General features: G+C 35.0%; 2 protein-coding genes across 2 annotated transcripts; both read left to right on the forward strand.

The window, feature by feature from the left end:
* LOC110712932 (PRA1 family protein F2-like) lies at positions 1–3,147 on the forward strand. The gene is made up of 2 exons (XM_021891398.1): positions 1–1,220; positions 2,815–3,147. Exon 1 carries the CDS (start codon positions 540–542, stop codon positions 1,185–1,187), a length of 648 nt encoding a protein of 215 aa, XP_021747090.1. The 5' UTR covers positions 1–539; the 3' UTR covers positions 1,188–1,220; positions 2,815–3,147.
* A 10,112-nt stretch (positions 3,148–13,259) lies between these two features.
* Positions 13,260–14,565, forward strand: LOC110712937. The gene has a single exon (XM_021891402.1). The coding sequence runs from the start codon at positions 13,300–13,302 to the stop codon at positions 14,356–14,358; it is 1,059 nt and encodes a 352-aa protein (XP_021747094.1). The 5' UTR covers positions 13,260–13,299; the 3' UTR covers positions 14,359–14,565.
* The last annotated feature ends 507 nt before the right edge of the window (positions 14,566–15,072 follow it).

Consider the following 15,072-nt stretch of genomic DNA (forward strand, 5'->3'; position numbering starts at 1 on the left):
ACCACAAAAACAAAAAAAAAAAAAAAAAAACCTATATCGACACCTCTACGGTGAGCTCTACTCCCTCCATTGTTTAATATAATTCCTGTTATCCTATTTTGGGAATCTTAAATTCTATTATACTCTTACTTTTTTAACTTTATTTATTGTAGTTTCTAATTTATCCTTGATTTTTGCACATGCTTTGTACTTTTTTCCATTTTTTTCTCTCTAACTTTTATCTATGATTGCGCTTTTCACTTTTATAAATGTAATTCATCTACCAAAAGTGAATATCAATGGGAGACGGAGGAAGTATTTCTTAAATGCCGTAAAAAACACAGACAAAATCTATATTATGGGACAAACGGAGTACATATTCCAATTTTTCCCTTCAACCAATTTCCCAAAACCAAAATTTATAAAGTGAAAAAAAAAAAAAAAAAAAAAACTCCAAACACGCGCCACCGAATCCCATATTCTCTCTCCTACCTTCATCTCCCGACCCCAAAATCCCCCCTTGTTGAAATCAAACCCCAGATTGAATCACCCTAACCCAAATGACAACCTATGGCACCATTCCCACTTCCAATTCACCCGACCCACCTCCATTAACAAACCTCCATTTCATCTCCCACGCCAAACACAAGATCCAATCTACCTACACCACCCATCGCCGTCCATGGAACCTCTTACTTTCTCTCTCCTCCCTCTCCCTCTCCCTCCCCTCCTCCTTCAACGACGTCGTTCTCCGGATCAAAACCAACCTCTCCTTCTTCCGTATGAACTACGCCATCATCACCCTTCTCATCCTCTTCTGCTCTCTTCTCTGGCACCCCATCTCCCTCATCGTCTTCCTCTGCACCATGTCCGCTTGGCTGTTCCTCTACTTTCTCCGCGACACGCCGCTATTTGTTTTTGGGTACATCGTTGATGATAAGATTGTGCTTGCGCTTCTTGCCGTCTTGACCGTGGTTTTTCTGTTGCTTACTGATGTCACAGCGAATATTGTTGTGGCACTTAGTGTTGCAGTTGCTGTGATTGTGGTTCATGCCGCGGTGAGGAGGACGGATGATCTTCCGCTCACCGTGGCTGGGTTTGATGATGAGAGTGACGCGCGTGGTGGGTTTAGTCGTGGTTTTGGTGGGTTGGGTGAACGACTCCCTTTGAAGGATACGGCGTCGTCTTCGTTTTCGGCTTCCAATTGAAATTCTGGACTTTATTCAGAAATTGTAATATTTGTGAGTTCGTTCTTCACTTTTTTATTTAATTTTTTTTTTGTTGTGCTTAAAATTTTAGTGAATTAGTGATTTTTGTTTAAATTATTTTAGGGAAATAGGTGAGTATAATCAATTTCATGTAATTTTTTAAGTTTAATTTTTATCTTCAGCATGATCATAGGTTGAATTTTTTTTTTTTTTTTTTTTCGGAATTATAGTTTAGAAATTTGTATGCTGGTGTGAAATTGATTAAATTGTTATTTTGTTGTTCAAGTTTTTAATGCCAATTTCATTGAACATTTTCCTTGTTACTCCGATTTTTTTTACTTGATTAATTTCCATTTTGTAAGCAAATGTTTCTCTACTTGTGTAAACTCTCTTGTACCAGGCAATACATGGTGTGAGATCTTGTTATTCACTTATTTGTACTAGTTTTAGTATGTGACCAATAAGAACATGTATGACAAATTGACGAGGAACTCTTGTCGAAATTTAGAATTCAGATCATTTTTCTTGTTACTTGTACTACCATGTTACGGTAAGAACATTAATGATGAGGAACTGTTATCGAATCTTTGAAATAAATGTTCTGGATGTAGGTTCTCATTGTAATTGAGTGATAATGCTACTTAACTCTTTATGCTTATTGAATCTTCGAAATAAGAGTCTGTTCCGATTAACTGAACTTAACTGAATTGAGCTGAACTGAACTGAACTTAATTAGTGATTTTTAACTATTTTTTTTAGGGAATAGTGATTTTTAACTACGGATTAGTGATCTTTGATTATTTATTGATTATTTATTACTATACATTTGTATATATACAAATGTACATATTATAATTAATAATAATATTATTATTATTATTAATTATTAATTATTGATGATTATTATTATTATTATTATTATTATTATTATTATTTATTGATTATTATTATTATTATTATTATTATTATTATTTATTGATGATTATTATTGTTATTTATTGATTATTATTATTAGTATTATTATTTCAATTATTATTGTTATTAGTATTATTATTATTATTTATTGTTTATTATTATTATTATTATTATTATTTATTACTTATTGTTTATTATTATTATTATTATTATTGTTAATATAATTATTATTATTATTATTATTATTATTATTATTATTATTGTTGTCGTTGTAATAAGAGCTTAAAAGAATGAAATTTGGCTTTATATCATTAGCAATATCATTAGACGTAAATTAAGAGCAGAGCTGAACTGAACTGAACTGAACTTCAACGGAAGAGAACAAGCCCTAAGAATATAAGATCATTATATTCAATCATGATTGTTTTTATTCCAAAATTGAGGAAAATCCTAAAACGCCCGCTTAATAATATGAATGAATTATGATTCTCTACTAACACTTGCCCTCTCTTTAAATTATATGTGAAAAGCAGTAAACTGTAAACATAATGTCTTATTGGCTGTATGTTGAAAAACGACATCAATGGACGGTTATTTGATCCCGGAAAGTGATTTATTACCGCTACATAGAAAATTGTTGCATTCAAATTTCAAACTTGTGTGTTACTGCTTCATTTACAAGATGACAATTCTCTGTTTTCCTAATTTTCAGCGATTTTGCACTTATTTAGTTGCTCAATTGATGAACTTCGGAGTATAAAGACAAGGAGATGATGCCACTTTGTTTAGATTGATAGGTTTTTTTATTTTATGTCGATGAAAGGGATATTATTGGCGGCAAATGTGAATATATGTGTCATTTTGCATCATTTGAACATGGATGAACATGTAACAGGTGTGTTGGAGACTTTTACTCTTGATGACGATATATTTGTACTTCATTTGTGTCTCCAAATAAAAGCTTCATTTAGCTTGTACAAGTTTCTAGAAAGGTGAATAAGAAAAAAAAAATAAGATATAGGCCTTGTTTGGTAAAGAGCTTTTTGAAAAGCTTTTAGCTTATTGAGCAATATTAGAGGTTTGACCAATTTAAAAATTGGATGTTTGGTAAATAACTTATTAAAAGAGTTTTTTGGTTCCAAAAAGCTCTTTTTGAAAAAGCTCATTTTAAGAGCTTTTTACAATTAGCTTAATGAAGAATTAGCTTTTTGGGTATTAAATACATTGAAACAGCTAATAATAAACAATTATTTACCAAACACTTTTACACAATCAGCTATTTACAACTAGCTAGTCAAATAAGCTAATATAACCAGCTAGTCAAACTAGTTAATATAATCAGCTATACCAATCAGCTAAAAGCTAATTACCAAACAGGGCTATAGAGTAATGGTGTTTGATTGATTACAGGTGAATATAAAAACTGCTCGTATTTATTATTTAAAAAAAAAAAGAGAGATTGTGGTGCTAAACTGCTAATAATAGAAGCTTTGATATTGTACTGTTCTGGAACAAGCTGGACTATCTTTACCTGGTTGTTTGCTTGCTGATGTCATTATTACTTTGTTAGTTAGATACTCATTCATTTATGTATAATTGTGTTTGTTTTATTTCCCCACATTCCAGAACTCTTTGAATAAAAAAGCTAGTGGAGGAAAATATAATCCCAATCAATTTGTTGTTGGTTTTGTTCACATTAATTGTTTTTTGAAACGTATAGTCGTCCACAGAATCTTGGTTGTGACTGCCATAGTTTAAAATTGGCAAAGTATTGGATTTACATATCTTAATCCTACATGCACTACAATTTTTATTTTTTCTCTAAATTGAAAGGAAAAATTGATTATAACAATTTAACCTTTTGTTCTGTTCTTTTAAAATAATCCATCTTTGACGCCTATTTACTCATGAATCATGATAACCCCAACCGGTCACCAACCTATTGTAAATTGACAAAATATTTATGAGAGAATTAGAAATAAATCGGAATAGATCCTTCATCTTAAAATAGTCACACAAATAGGCCTTAAAAACAGTCAATGCAGCGGAATCGTTCCCAGAAATAATCAAATCATCAACATATACTAAAACTGTAATCTGAGTATCACGAGTAGTATGAGTGAATAAAGAATAATCAGAGTAAGATTGTTTGAAACCATACTGTTTTAAGGCCGTGGTAAGTTTAGCAAACCAACATCTAGGAGCTTGCTTCAAACCATAGAGTGACTTCCTCAATCTGCAAACCAATGAAGGATCCGAACTCTGAAAACCAGGCGGAAGTTTCATGTAGAATTCTTCATCTAAGTCACCATGAAGAAAAGCATTGTGAACATCCATTTGGTAAATTTCCCAATTCTTTGGCGGTCGCAATAGCAAGAACAGTACGAACCGTTGTCATCTTAGCAACTGGAGCAAATGTCTCATCATAATCTACACCTGCTTTCTGATGGTTCCCATATACCACCAAACGAGATTTGAGGCGCTCAACTTCATCATTAGAAAGAAACTTGGTCTTATAGACCCATTGACTTCCTAGAGCCTTTTTACCCGGGGGAAGAGGCTACAAAGTCCAAGTACCATTGTTCTCTAAAGCTTGAATTTCTTCACTCATGGACTTGCGCCACTTCATATTTCATAGCTTCTTTGAAGGTTGTCGGATCTTTAGTTTGAACAACAGCTGAAATAAACTTCCGATAATTCACAGAAAATTTGTCACAGTGTATATAATGTGCTAAAGGATACGGAGTACCTGAAGACTGATTGGAAGACGGAGACGGACTTTTAGCAAAAACCGAGTGAGTAACATAATTGCGAAGTAAAACCGAGGGGCATTTCTCGAAATCCCCGACCCATGTCAGTTTGTAGCTGTTGTGCCGTGGTTTCATGATGGTGAGGAGCTGTGGCGTTCTCGAACTGCTGGGTTTGAGCAGTGGTAGCCTCGCCTAGCTGCTTCCCACCAACCTCCTCCTGGGCAGTGGCTGCCTCAGCAGGGTGCTGCACTTCGTGCTGCTGATGTTGCACACCCTGCTGCTGGGCAGTGCTGTGGGCAGGGGACTCCGCAGCCCCCCTGCGGGCTGTACCATTATGCCGCGGGGTGGCTGTGAAGGGTACTGTTTCCACCCTTTCTTCAGAAATTGAACTGTAGTCTGCTACATTGCTAGAGGTGTCACGCACACTTGCATCATTAGCCCCATAACTCAAATCATAATCCTCAAAGTCCACATGAATCTCAACCTCTGTATCACCAAAATTATCATCAATATTTACTTCATCCGGACTTCCAAAAGGGAACATATCTTCGACAAATTTCACATCACGGAAGACAAAAAATTCCTTTGTTCCAAGATCAAATAACTTCCATCCCTTTTTGTAGAAGGGATATCCCATAAAAACACATTTACGACTTCTACTAGCAAACTTATCCCCTCTCGTCTTTTGATTGTGTGCAAAACACAAACAACCAAAAGTACGAATAGCACCAAAAGATGGAGGTTTATTAAATAGAATTTCGAAAGGAGTTTTATTTTGAAGAAGAGGAGTAGGAGTTCGATTAATCAAGTGAGCCGCGGCTAAAACGCACTCACCCCAAAAATAAATAGGTAGGTTGGCTTGGAATCTCAAGGCTCTACCAACATTTAGAATGTGTTTGTGTTTTCTCTCTACTCTCCCGTTTTGTTGAGGAGACCCTACACACGAGGTTTGAAATAAAATACCAGTTGCAACAAAATAATCCTTCAAACAATTAAATTTTGTGCCATTATCACTTTGCACAATTTTAATTGTTTGATTAAATTGCCTATCGACCATAGCAACAAATGCCATAAACATCTGAAAAACTTCTGTCTTATCAAGCATCAAATAAATCCAAACAGCTCGGGAATAATCATCAACAATAGTTAAAAAATAACGAGCACCACATGATGAAACATGTCGATATGGACCCCAGAAATCACAATGTATTTTTTCAAAAATTCTAGTATAATTATTTTCACTTAGAGGAAATTTGTCTCTAGGTTGTTGAGCACGAAAACATACTTCACACCCCTTAGATAAACCATTTTTATTATTGCTAATATGAGGAAGCAACTTAACTACTTTCTCTGAAGGATGTCCCATTCTTCTGTGCCAGAGCTCCAATTCTGATGTAGCTTCAACCACAGACACACGTTGCACAGTATCCAGTTTGCTAAAATAATATAGTCCGTCTCGCCGAAGTCCCGTTCCAATCAGTTGCTTCAGTCGGTCCTGTATAGCACACATATATGAGTTAAATTGGAAAACAACATTTAATTGATCACTAAGTTGAGTGACAGAAATTAAATTGCAATGAAGATGAGGCACAAAAAGAACTCCAGTAATTGTGATTTTATCGGACAGACAAACAGAACCCTCCAAAGTAGCAAATACACGGTCTCCATTCGGTAAGCCAACCGGACATTCAATGATGTGTGTGTCAAACAACCATGAACTATTACCGGTAACATGATGGGTTGCTCCGGTATCTATAATCCAACAAGAATCATCAAATTTATCATTACCCACTGTAGACACCCATTTGTGTCTCCCCAAAACCAAACCCAGTGATGAGTACCTTTCACGTCGAATCATAATCGAATGAAAGTGAAAGTGTGGAAAGTTTAGTGTTGCAGACAGTTTTAATTTCTTTTCTTTTCTCTCTGTTTTTGAAAACTTATTTTTAAGAAAACAGCCAATCCAGTTTGGTTGGTCCATAATACGGGTCCAATAATAGTGTAGTTGGATGGGGCTTGCAAAGATCTTTCCAACGATATATTATAAGCCCAATTCCGATGAATATTGAGGAAGTTATGGCCAATTACTAAACTGGGCCCGGTTTGAGCCTTATATGCGGCCCAATGATCTAGGGGAGGGCCTAATATGATTTATCATTCCTAATGCAATTAGGAATGGTTTTAGTCTTCTAGAAGATTCTTTTCATTCCTAATTCAATTAGCATTGATAAATTGACTTTTTGTTGACTTTTCAGAGTTTTAATCAAAATCAAATAGCATTTTTGAGGAAATTATATGATTTTATCCTCCAGTACGGCAAACTGATCTGATTTTCGAAAACGCGTTAAAACCAGGCTTGGCGCCAGACTCCAGGCATTGGCGCCTGGAACCAGGCTTGGCGCCTAGCGCTAGTGTTAGTGCTTAGCGCCAATTAGCCAGGGCTTGCGCCTGCTCTGTTTTTTGTGCGTCAGACTCTGTTTTGTTAATTTTATCTTTTTGGCTGATTTTCTCTATAAATAACGTATTAAAAACTCCGTTTTCATTCACCAATTCTCATCATTCACGAATTATCATCAACAATCAGTTTTAATTAGCATTCGCCTACAATCAATTCTTTTTCTCTCGAATTCTTTCTTAGCTTTTTTCATACAAAATTCTGCATTCGCAAGATCTAGATACATCTAGCCATATTCGAAGTTGCCTTCGCCCTAAACATGAAAGGTTTAATTTCTGAGGGTTTGGTCCCAAATCTCTATTTCAATTATTTAATTTAATTGTTTGATTATTATTTTCCTTGAAGTTACTAACGTGTGTATTTTGTTATTAGAAAGAGGTACGAGGCATCAAAGTAAGTGCTGTAATGGTTTTTATTGATGTTATGATGTAGAAATCATGTTTACATTGTTATTATGATATTCCTAGTATCATGTCTAGGGTAATATTAATATTAAATATGATTGTTATGATGCTTCCTATGTTCTTCCTAATATTGTGATTGTTAGTATCATGTTAGGGCTAAAGATTTGATTTTTATTGCTTAGTGACATGCTAGGGTTTGTTATTAATCTTGTTAGTATCATGCCTAGGATCTTGCTATTTTTATTATGCTTTAATATGATTATGATTATGATTATAATTGTTATAATTTATGATGATTATGAATATTATTATTATTTTGATATGATTATTTTATTTATGATGATTATTTATTATGATTATTATTTTTACGATTATTATTATTTTAATTATGATTATAATTTTATTGTCATGATTATTATTATTTTATGATTATGTTGCTTGATATTATATTTATTTTTTATTGCATGATCACACCTTTTATGCATGTTTAAAGGGAATTAGTACTTGTAATCACGCTTAATAAGATAATTAATAATCTTGTTAGGGTTAATTTGATTATAATTTCAAGTGATCGCCAATAATAGTTTATTTGTGCATTATAATCCAATCAACATAGATAAACAGGTTTAGGGTTAATCCTATCGATTGCATGTTAATTAAAAAGCGCACATGAATACGATCAGAATAAAGTAGAGGCCTATTATTAGGGCAGGTTCAATTTCTTTTAGGTTGGATTTGTACCTTCATCCCCGAACCCTTATTTGATTCTAGACCTTATGGAGTTGACGAACTCTTGGATCGTTAAGGGGTGTAACCTTCATCCTATGAACGGTTTACAAGTTCCTAAAACTTGTTGGCGACTCTTTTGCTCTATCTTCTTTCCCTTTGGACGCCACCGTACTTTAGTGTAGATCACAGTGGGGTTCAAGCTAGTTGGATTAACGCTTGAAATCTATTCCCTACACCCACAAAACCCGAGAGCACCCTCGAGTGGTCCGTGGTGAAATGGAATTGCAGATTTGAAGTCTGCTCATTATTGACATTGGTTGGGGGTTGCTTTGACTGCCATGTAGGCACGTCACCCCCCTTAGCAGCATGTCCCTGCTTAGTGCAAAGAGGATATGGAGATTTAAATAAATAGCTTGAAATTTCATGCCCCAATGGTGGTTGATCATCACCGGACATGGCTAAAAAATTTTTTTTAAAAAAAATCAACCCGCTCTTATACCATGACAAAATATTTATGAGAGAATTAGAAATAAATTGGAATAGAATTGCTTGCCTTCTCATTGATAATAATTGGGAATATATAGAGTTACAAAGTCCTACTCCTCGTATCAAAAGATATCATAGGATCTTAGGAAATCAACTAAAATATAGGAGATAAATATATGGAAATATTCTATCAAATCTTCCTAATATACGATAATATCTCAATATAAATGGTTACCAATCCACATGTTATATAATTGGTTACCAATTTTTTCTTTTTTTATTTTCCCGAACTACCGGTTGGGTTGGGGTGGTTTTGGGTGAGTAGGAGTGGTTTTCGGGTGGGTGGTAAGGTTGGTTGTGGTGGTTGGGGGTAAGTTTTTGTGGAGGCTGGGGTTTGTTATGGCTAGTGTTAAGGCAGCAACAATGAGCCTTTTTAAGGTGGTTGTGGTAAGGCGGTGCCAATGAGGGTGGTGAGTCTGGTGACATTGGTTGGGGGCAATGGTGGTTGAAAGGGTGTGATAAGTTAACCTTGGCGTATTAAGTTAACATATATTAAGCTTATTTTGACAAATATTGAAATTATAAGAGAGATGAAGACTAAGTTAACCTTTGGCGTATGGGGAAGAAGAGCACCTTTTTTTTTTGAAACAAAGGAAGAAGAGCACCTTAATAGGTCCTATTCTCTTCAATAATATCACTTTAGTAAAAAACAGTAATTATAAAGAAAAAAAATTACGGGTGAAAATAATTTGGACTAATATCGAATCAAATCGAAAACTAAGCTGAATTAGTCATTTAATTTGGATTCGGTTTGTTGTATAAATTAATCGAAAACAAATTACAATTCGAAATTTTGACCCATTATATTAAACCCATTTTCTTTTACAAAATATCCTAACCGCTTTTCCTCTTTCGTAGTATAAACTAGAATAAAAAAAAATTAAAAAAAAATCATATATCTCATTTCTCAGTATCTCATTCTCTCACAAAGTCATGGCTCGTCACTCACACCACATCTTCTCCTCCCTCATTTCACACACCGATCTGCTTACTGGCCACCCTCGTCAGCCATATATTCTCCTGTTCACCCCCTTCTCTCAATTTCTTCAACGTTGTTAATGGATACTAGAAGTGAATATATTTAATAAGAAAAGGTTAAATAATTGTAGGAATTTTTTGGGTGAAATTGGGGTTTCAGGTTTGAATGTTGCGAAAGAAGGGAACATATTTTGTTTCGGATAGGATTATAATTAGAAAAATCGAATGAATTTGGTTTGGTTTGGTTTGGATTGGACTGAATCTCAATTCATTTTGAATTCGATTTTGGCTATAATTTAAACTGTAAACCGAACTTTCATCCCTAAAAAAAATATGATTGTGAATCAGCAAAAATAAATCTCAATTTAGTAAATATAATTCAGTTTAGTAAATAATATTCATTTTGATAAAAATAAAACGAGGATAACAAAGCCTTAGTTCACCTTATCAATCCCTTCGCTCTCCCTAATTATCTAGCTTGCTAAGGGCTTGTTTAGTTCACCTTATTTTTTCTGATCAAATCTGAGCTGAACTGATCTGTTTATCAGATTTGATCAAACTTTGACCTTTAGTGTACGATAATCTATGAGGAAAAAATATATCAAGTGGTGTCTTGTTAGATTCGTAATAATGTACATTTTATTATTATGTAATTTTTTTAATTTTTCATTACGAAATTAAAGATATTTAGTGATAAAAAATTACACATAAAGATGATTTAATTTGAATTTATTTTTTCTAAATTTGATTTGATCTAATCTTAACTATTTTTTTTTCTAATCTGATCTGAACGTATTTTTTCTGAAATAATAAAAACTAGATTATTTCCCGTGCGATGTACGATTTTAAACAAATACAGTTGTGAGATTTGTTTATAATACGGAGAAAGAAAGTTTTCTACTCCGTTAATTTTTTGTATACATGGTAAGTAATTTCTACTGTAGCATATTACTTGTAAAAAAAACACAATGAACAATTTTGAATATTGAAATATTAACATACTTGTAAAAAAAAGACTCGGTAGGGACAAAAGACAAAACATATGAAAGGTTTATTATATAAAAAATAAATAAAAAAAAAATAAAAAAAAAAAACTAAAATTAATGACATTACCATAGAAAATTGGTTGAAATTTTTTTATGTCAGAATGACATGTGTACAATTTGGAGAAAGCGTGATTTTAGCAACATTTTGTTTTAGGATTAGTTAATAGATAAGTTGGACTAAACAAGGGTTCCAACTATAATTGGTCATTTTAAAAAAGTGGTGTTTGCGTGTTTGAAGGAGAGGATTTGGAAGAAGATGCAAGGGTGGAAAGAAAAGCTACTTTCACAAGCCGGGAAGGAGGTTTTGATCAAAGATGTGGCTCAAGCAATTCCAACTTATATGATGGGGTTGTTTCGTATTCCAGATGGTTTACTTGATGATATCCATGCTATGATTGCTAGGTTTTGGTGGGATGCTAAAGGAACAGGATGAAAGCTACATTGGATTAGTTGGAAGAAATTGTGTTTGCCTAAGAACCTTAGTGGTATGGGTTTTCGTGACTTGAAGATTTTTAACCGATTTTTAACCAAACTCTTTTGGCAAAACAAGGTCGGAGGTTGTTATGCAACTCGGACTCCCTTATTCATCAAGTGTTGAAAGTGAGATATTTTAAGAATGGTGATTTTCAGTGAGCTAATTGAGGTCATGACCCAAGATTTGTGTGGAGAAGTATTTGGGGGGTGCCAAGTCTCTTTTAATTGATGGCTTGAAATGGAAGGTGGGTAATGGTCACAACATTAAGATTTGGGAGGACGCCTGGCTCCCTAGTGACAATGTGGGACTGGTTCCTACTCTGAACATAGAAAGCTCTCCGGATCTTTTGGTGGCAGATCTTCTGGATAACGCTCACCATTGGTTGGGATAATGAGAAATTGCAGCAACACCTTATTGACAGTGATATCAACCTTGTGCAAAGCATTCCTATTAGTTTGAGGGATACGGAGGATGTGAGATATTGGTGGCCTTCATCTGATGGTAATTACATAACTAAGTTGGGTTATTAGCTTGGTCAGTTAGGTCATGTTAGTGGGTGGGCAAATTTGTATGGTAAAGATAGAGGAGAGGTCTAAAATACAATATGGAATATCGAGGGTCCTCCGAAATTAAGTCAATTTTTTGTGGAGGGCAGCTACTGGCTCACTTACTACCCTTGGAAGACTGCAAGACTGTCACATTAGAAGCGATGGGATGTGTGGGTTATGTCAGGGTGAGAATGAAACAATCATCCATGCTATTTTTTAGTGTGAGCAGGTTCGCTACATTTGGGATCACTCTCCGTTTGCAGGTACTTTAGTTGATGCTCCTTCTAGTTCCTTCTTTAATCGATTTTTTTGAGTAATTGTCAAATGGGAGTGTTAGGCTTCATTCGGTTGGTTGAAGACTATAAGAAATATGATGGGCATGTTGTGGGTGGCACAAGGAGGACTGATGTGTGCGTGGCATCCGTCTACCGAGGGCTGGTTCAGAGTAAATTCTAATGCAGCAATGTTGCGTGATGGTGTGGCTGATTTAGGTGCGGTGTTGCTGGACAACAGGGGGTGATTGTTGCTGCTATGGTGTGTCATTTCCCTGGTATTAATTATGTGGTGGTGGCTGAAACTTTAGTTGTGCGTTTGGCTAGAAATATGGGCTATGAGAGATTGAAGTTACAATGTGATGCCGTGAATATTGTTAAGCCTATTTGTTTGTAGAAAGTTGGGAGGAAGTCTGTTGACTTGTCATTGAAGATGTCTGCAGGTTGGGAACAAATTTTGATTTGTTTTCTTGTAGTCACATCAAAAAGGGGTGGAAACTGTGTAGTGCACTTAGGGTCTGTTCATATTTGCTTAATTTCAGTTCAGTTCAGTTCAGTTCAGATCAGTTCAGTGCAGTTCACCTCCAATCAGTTCAGTTCAGCTCCTAATTTCCTTCTCTCATAAAATATTTATTTCAACTCAATTCAGTTCAGTTCAGCTCCAATCAGTTCAATTTAGTTCAGTTCAGCACAATTCAGTAAATATAAACAGGCCCTAAATGGCTAGGCGTGTTCTTGCGAATGGGGTTAAGCAAGAGTTTGTTAGTAACTTTCCGCAAGGCATTTCTACCTTGGCGAAGCTTGATCTTGTATGATTTCCCGTTTTTAAATAATATTGCTCTCTGAGATCCCTTTACACACACACACACACAAAAAAAAAAAAAAAAAAAAAACAAAAAAAATTATAAATATAACTTTGGCCAAAGTTATATTTATTTTATTTATTTATTTTTTCTTTAGGGAGTCTAGGTTGCTAAGTTAACCCAAATATCTAATGGAGCTGAAAACCGTTAGGAAGTGGGCCAACTGGCGATGGTCCAGCCTTGAGCCCTCAACCTTAACCACAGAAAAAATAAATTTAACAATGTCACTTAAAAAAACATTAAACAGATTTAATCCCTTTCCAGTGAAAATTACCTACATAAAAATGGCTCATTCACTTCCTTTCTTCCATGTTTCACCGACAACAACAACTCTCTGCACAAAATACTCTTTAAATAATCATCTAACCCAAATCATCAAAACAACCCCTCTTAAAATAAAACCCAGAAATCTCCATCTTAGGAGAGAGAAAATACCCCCAATCATCATCCTTAACAGCGCAGAAAAATCAAAACCCTTAAACTTTCATTGGGGCATTTTCACAAACATGTGGTGGGCAAAACTCAAAGGAGCAATAGGCCAACGATTCAACCTCGAGGGCATAATTTCTTCCTCAAAAGTCCTAACAAACGACCCCCATTTACTCCTCCCACATATCAAAATCCCCAACATACGGTACATTAACTGGGAAGAACTCCATCGAAGAGGGTTCAAAGCTGTTGTATTCGACAAAGATAACACGATTACATTACCTTATTCGTTAAATCTTTGGGACCCACTTAAGGGTTCAATGGATAGCTGTAAAACCGTGTTCGGCGAAGGGAAAGTCGCCGTGTTGAGTAACTCGGTTGGATTGTACGAGTTTGATCCGGATGACTCGGGGGCGGAGGCGGTGGAGCGGGAATTGGGGATCGCAGTGGTGCGGCATAAGGTGAAGAAACCGGGTGGCGGTTCCGAGGAAATTATAAGATTATTTGGGTGTAAAACAGGTGAGGTTGTTATGGTTGGTGATCGCCGGTTCACCGATATTGTTTTCGGAAACCGAAACGGGTTTTTTACGGTTTTGACTGAACCATTGACGGGAGATGGTGAGAATTTTGTGGTTAAGATGGTTAGGAAGATGGAAGAGTTGGTGGTTAGTAATTGGTTTAGGAGAGGTTTAAAGGCTAAGAGTCATTGTTTTTTGGCTAATGATGAAGTGGATTTGGTTCGTTTGGATGAGCCATTGTAGTTTTTTATGGTTAGGTAGAGATTTAGGTTTTTGTTAAAATTGTTTGGTTTTATGCCAAGTGTTTAGCATTGATGTTTTGTTAAGGTTTTAAGTTGTGGGTGTTTAATGTACCTAGTTTGTCTTTGATTAATGTGAGATTTTTTGAGTACGGAATTTTTGTATGAACAAGATGATGATGATGTTAATGCTATACTTGGGTTTATTGAACTATGATGAAGTTAGAAATAATTTTAATCCTTCTTGATGTTAATAGAATCTTATCTCCTCCTCGTAAAAAAAAAAATAATAAAATAAAATAATAATAATAATAATAATAATAATAATAATAATAATAATAATAATAATAATAATAATAATAATAATAAAAATCGTATCTCCTCCGTTCTCTTTTAAATACTTGTACCACATGTAAGCATTCCTAGCCAAGCTAGGATGGGGGCCAAGCTAGGATGGAAGATCCTATCAGACCCTACTAATCTTTGGGTTAAACTCATAAAAGAGAAATATCTCCATAACTCCTCTTTTTTTGAATATCAACTTCAACATAAAGACTCACATATATGGAAACGCATTCTTGCGCAAAGGGAGATTCTGCGCAAAGGCATTCGTTGGAAAATCGGTAATGGCAATGACATTTACTTTTGGCTAGACAACTGGGTCACAAATAAAAGTCTCCTAGAAACCTTCGGATTACAAGGCCACCAAGTCAACATT

Source organism: Chenopodium quinoa, unplaced genomic scaffold (genome assembly GCF_001683475.1).
Source record: "Chenopodium quinoa cultivar QQ74 unplaced genomic scaffold, ASM168347v1, whole genome shotgun sequence".
Lineage (NCBI taxonomy): Eukaryota > Viridiplantae > Streptophyta > Magnoliopsida > Caryophyllales > Amaranthaceae > Chenopodium > Chenopodium quinoa.

Coding starts and splice junctions, on each gene's coding strand:
- LOC110712937 (XM_021891402.1), top strand. CDS start 13,300: ATGGAGCTGAAAACCGTTAGGAAGTGGGCCAACTGGCGATGGTCCAGC.
- LOC110712932 (XM_021891398.1), top strand. CDS start 540: ATGACAACCTATGGCACCATTCCCACTTCCAATTCACCCGACCCACCT.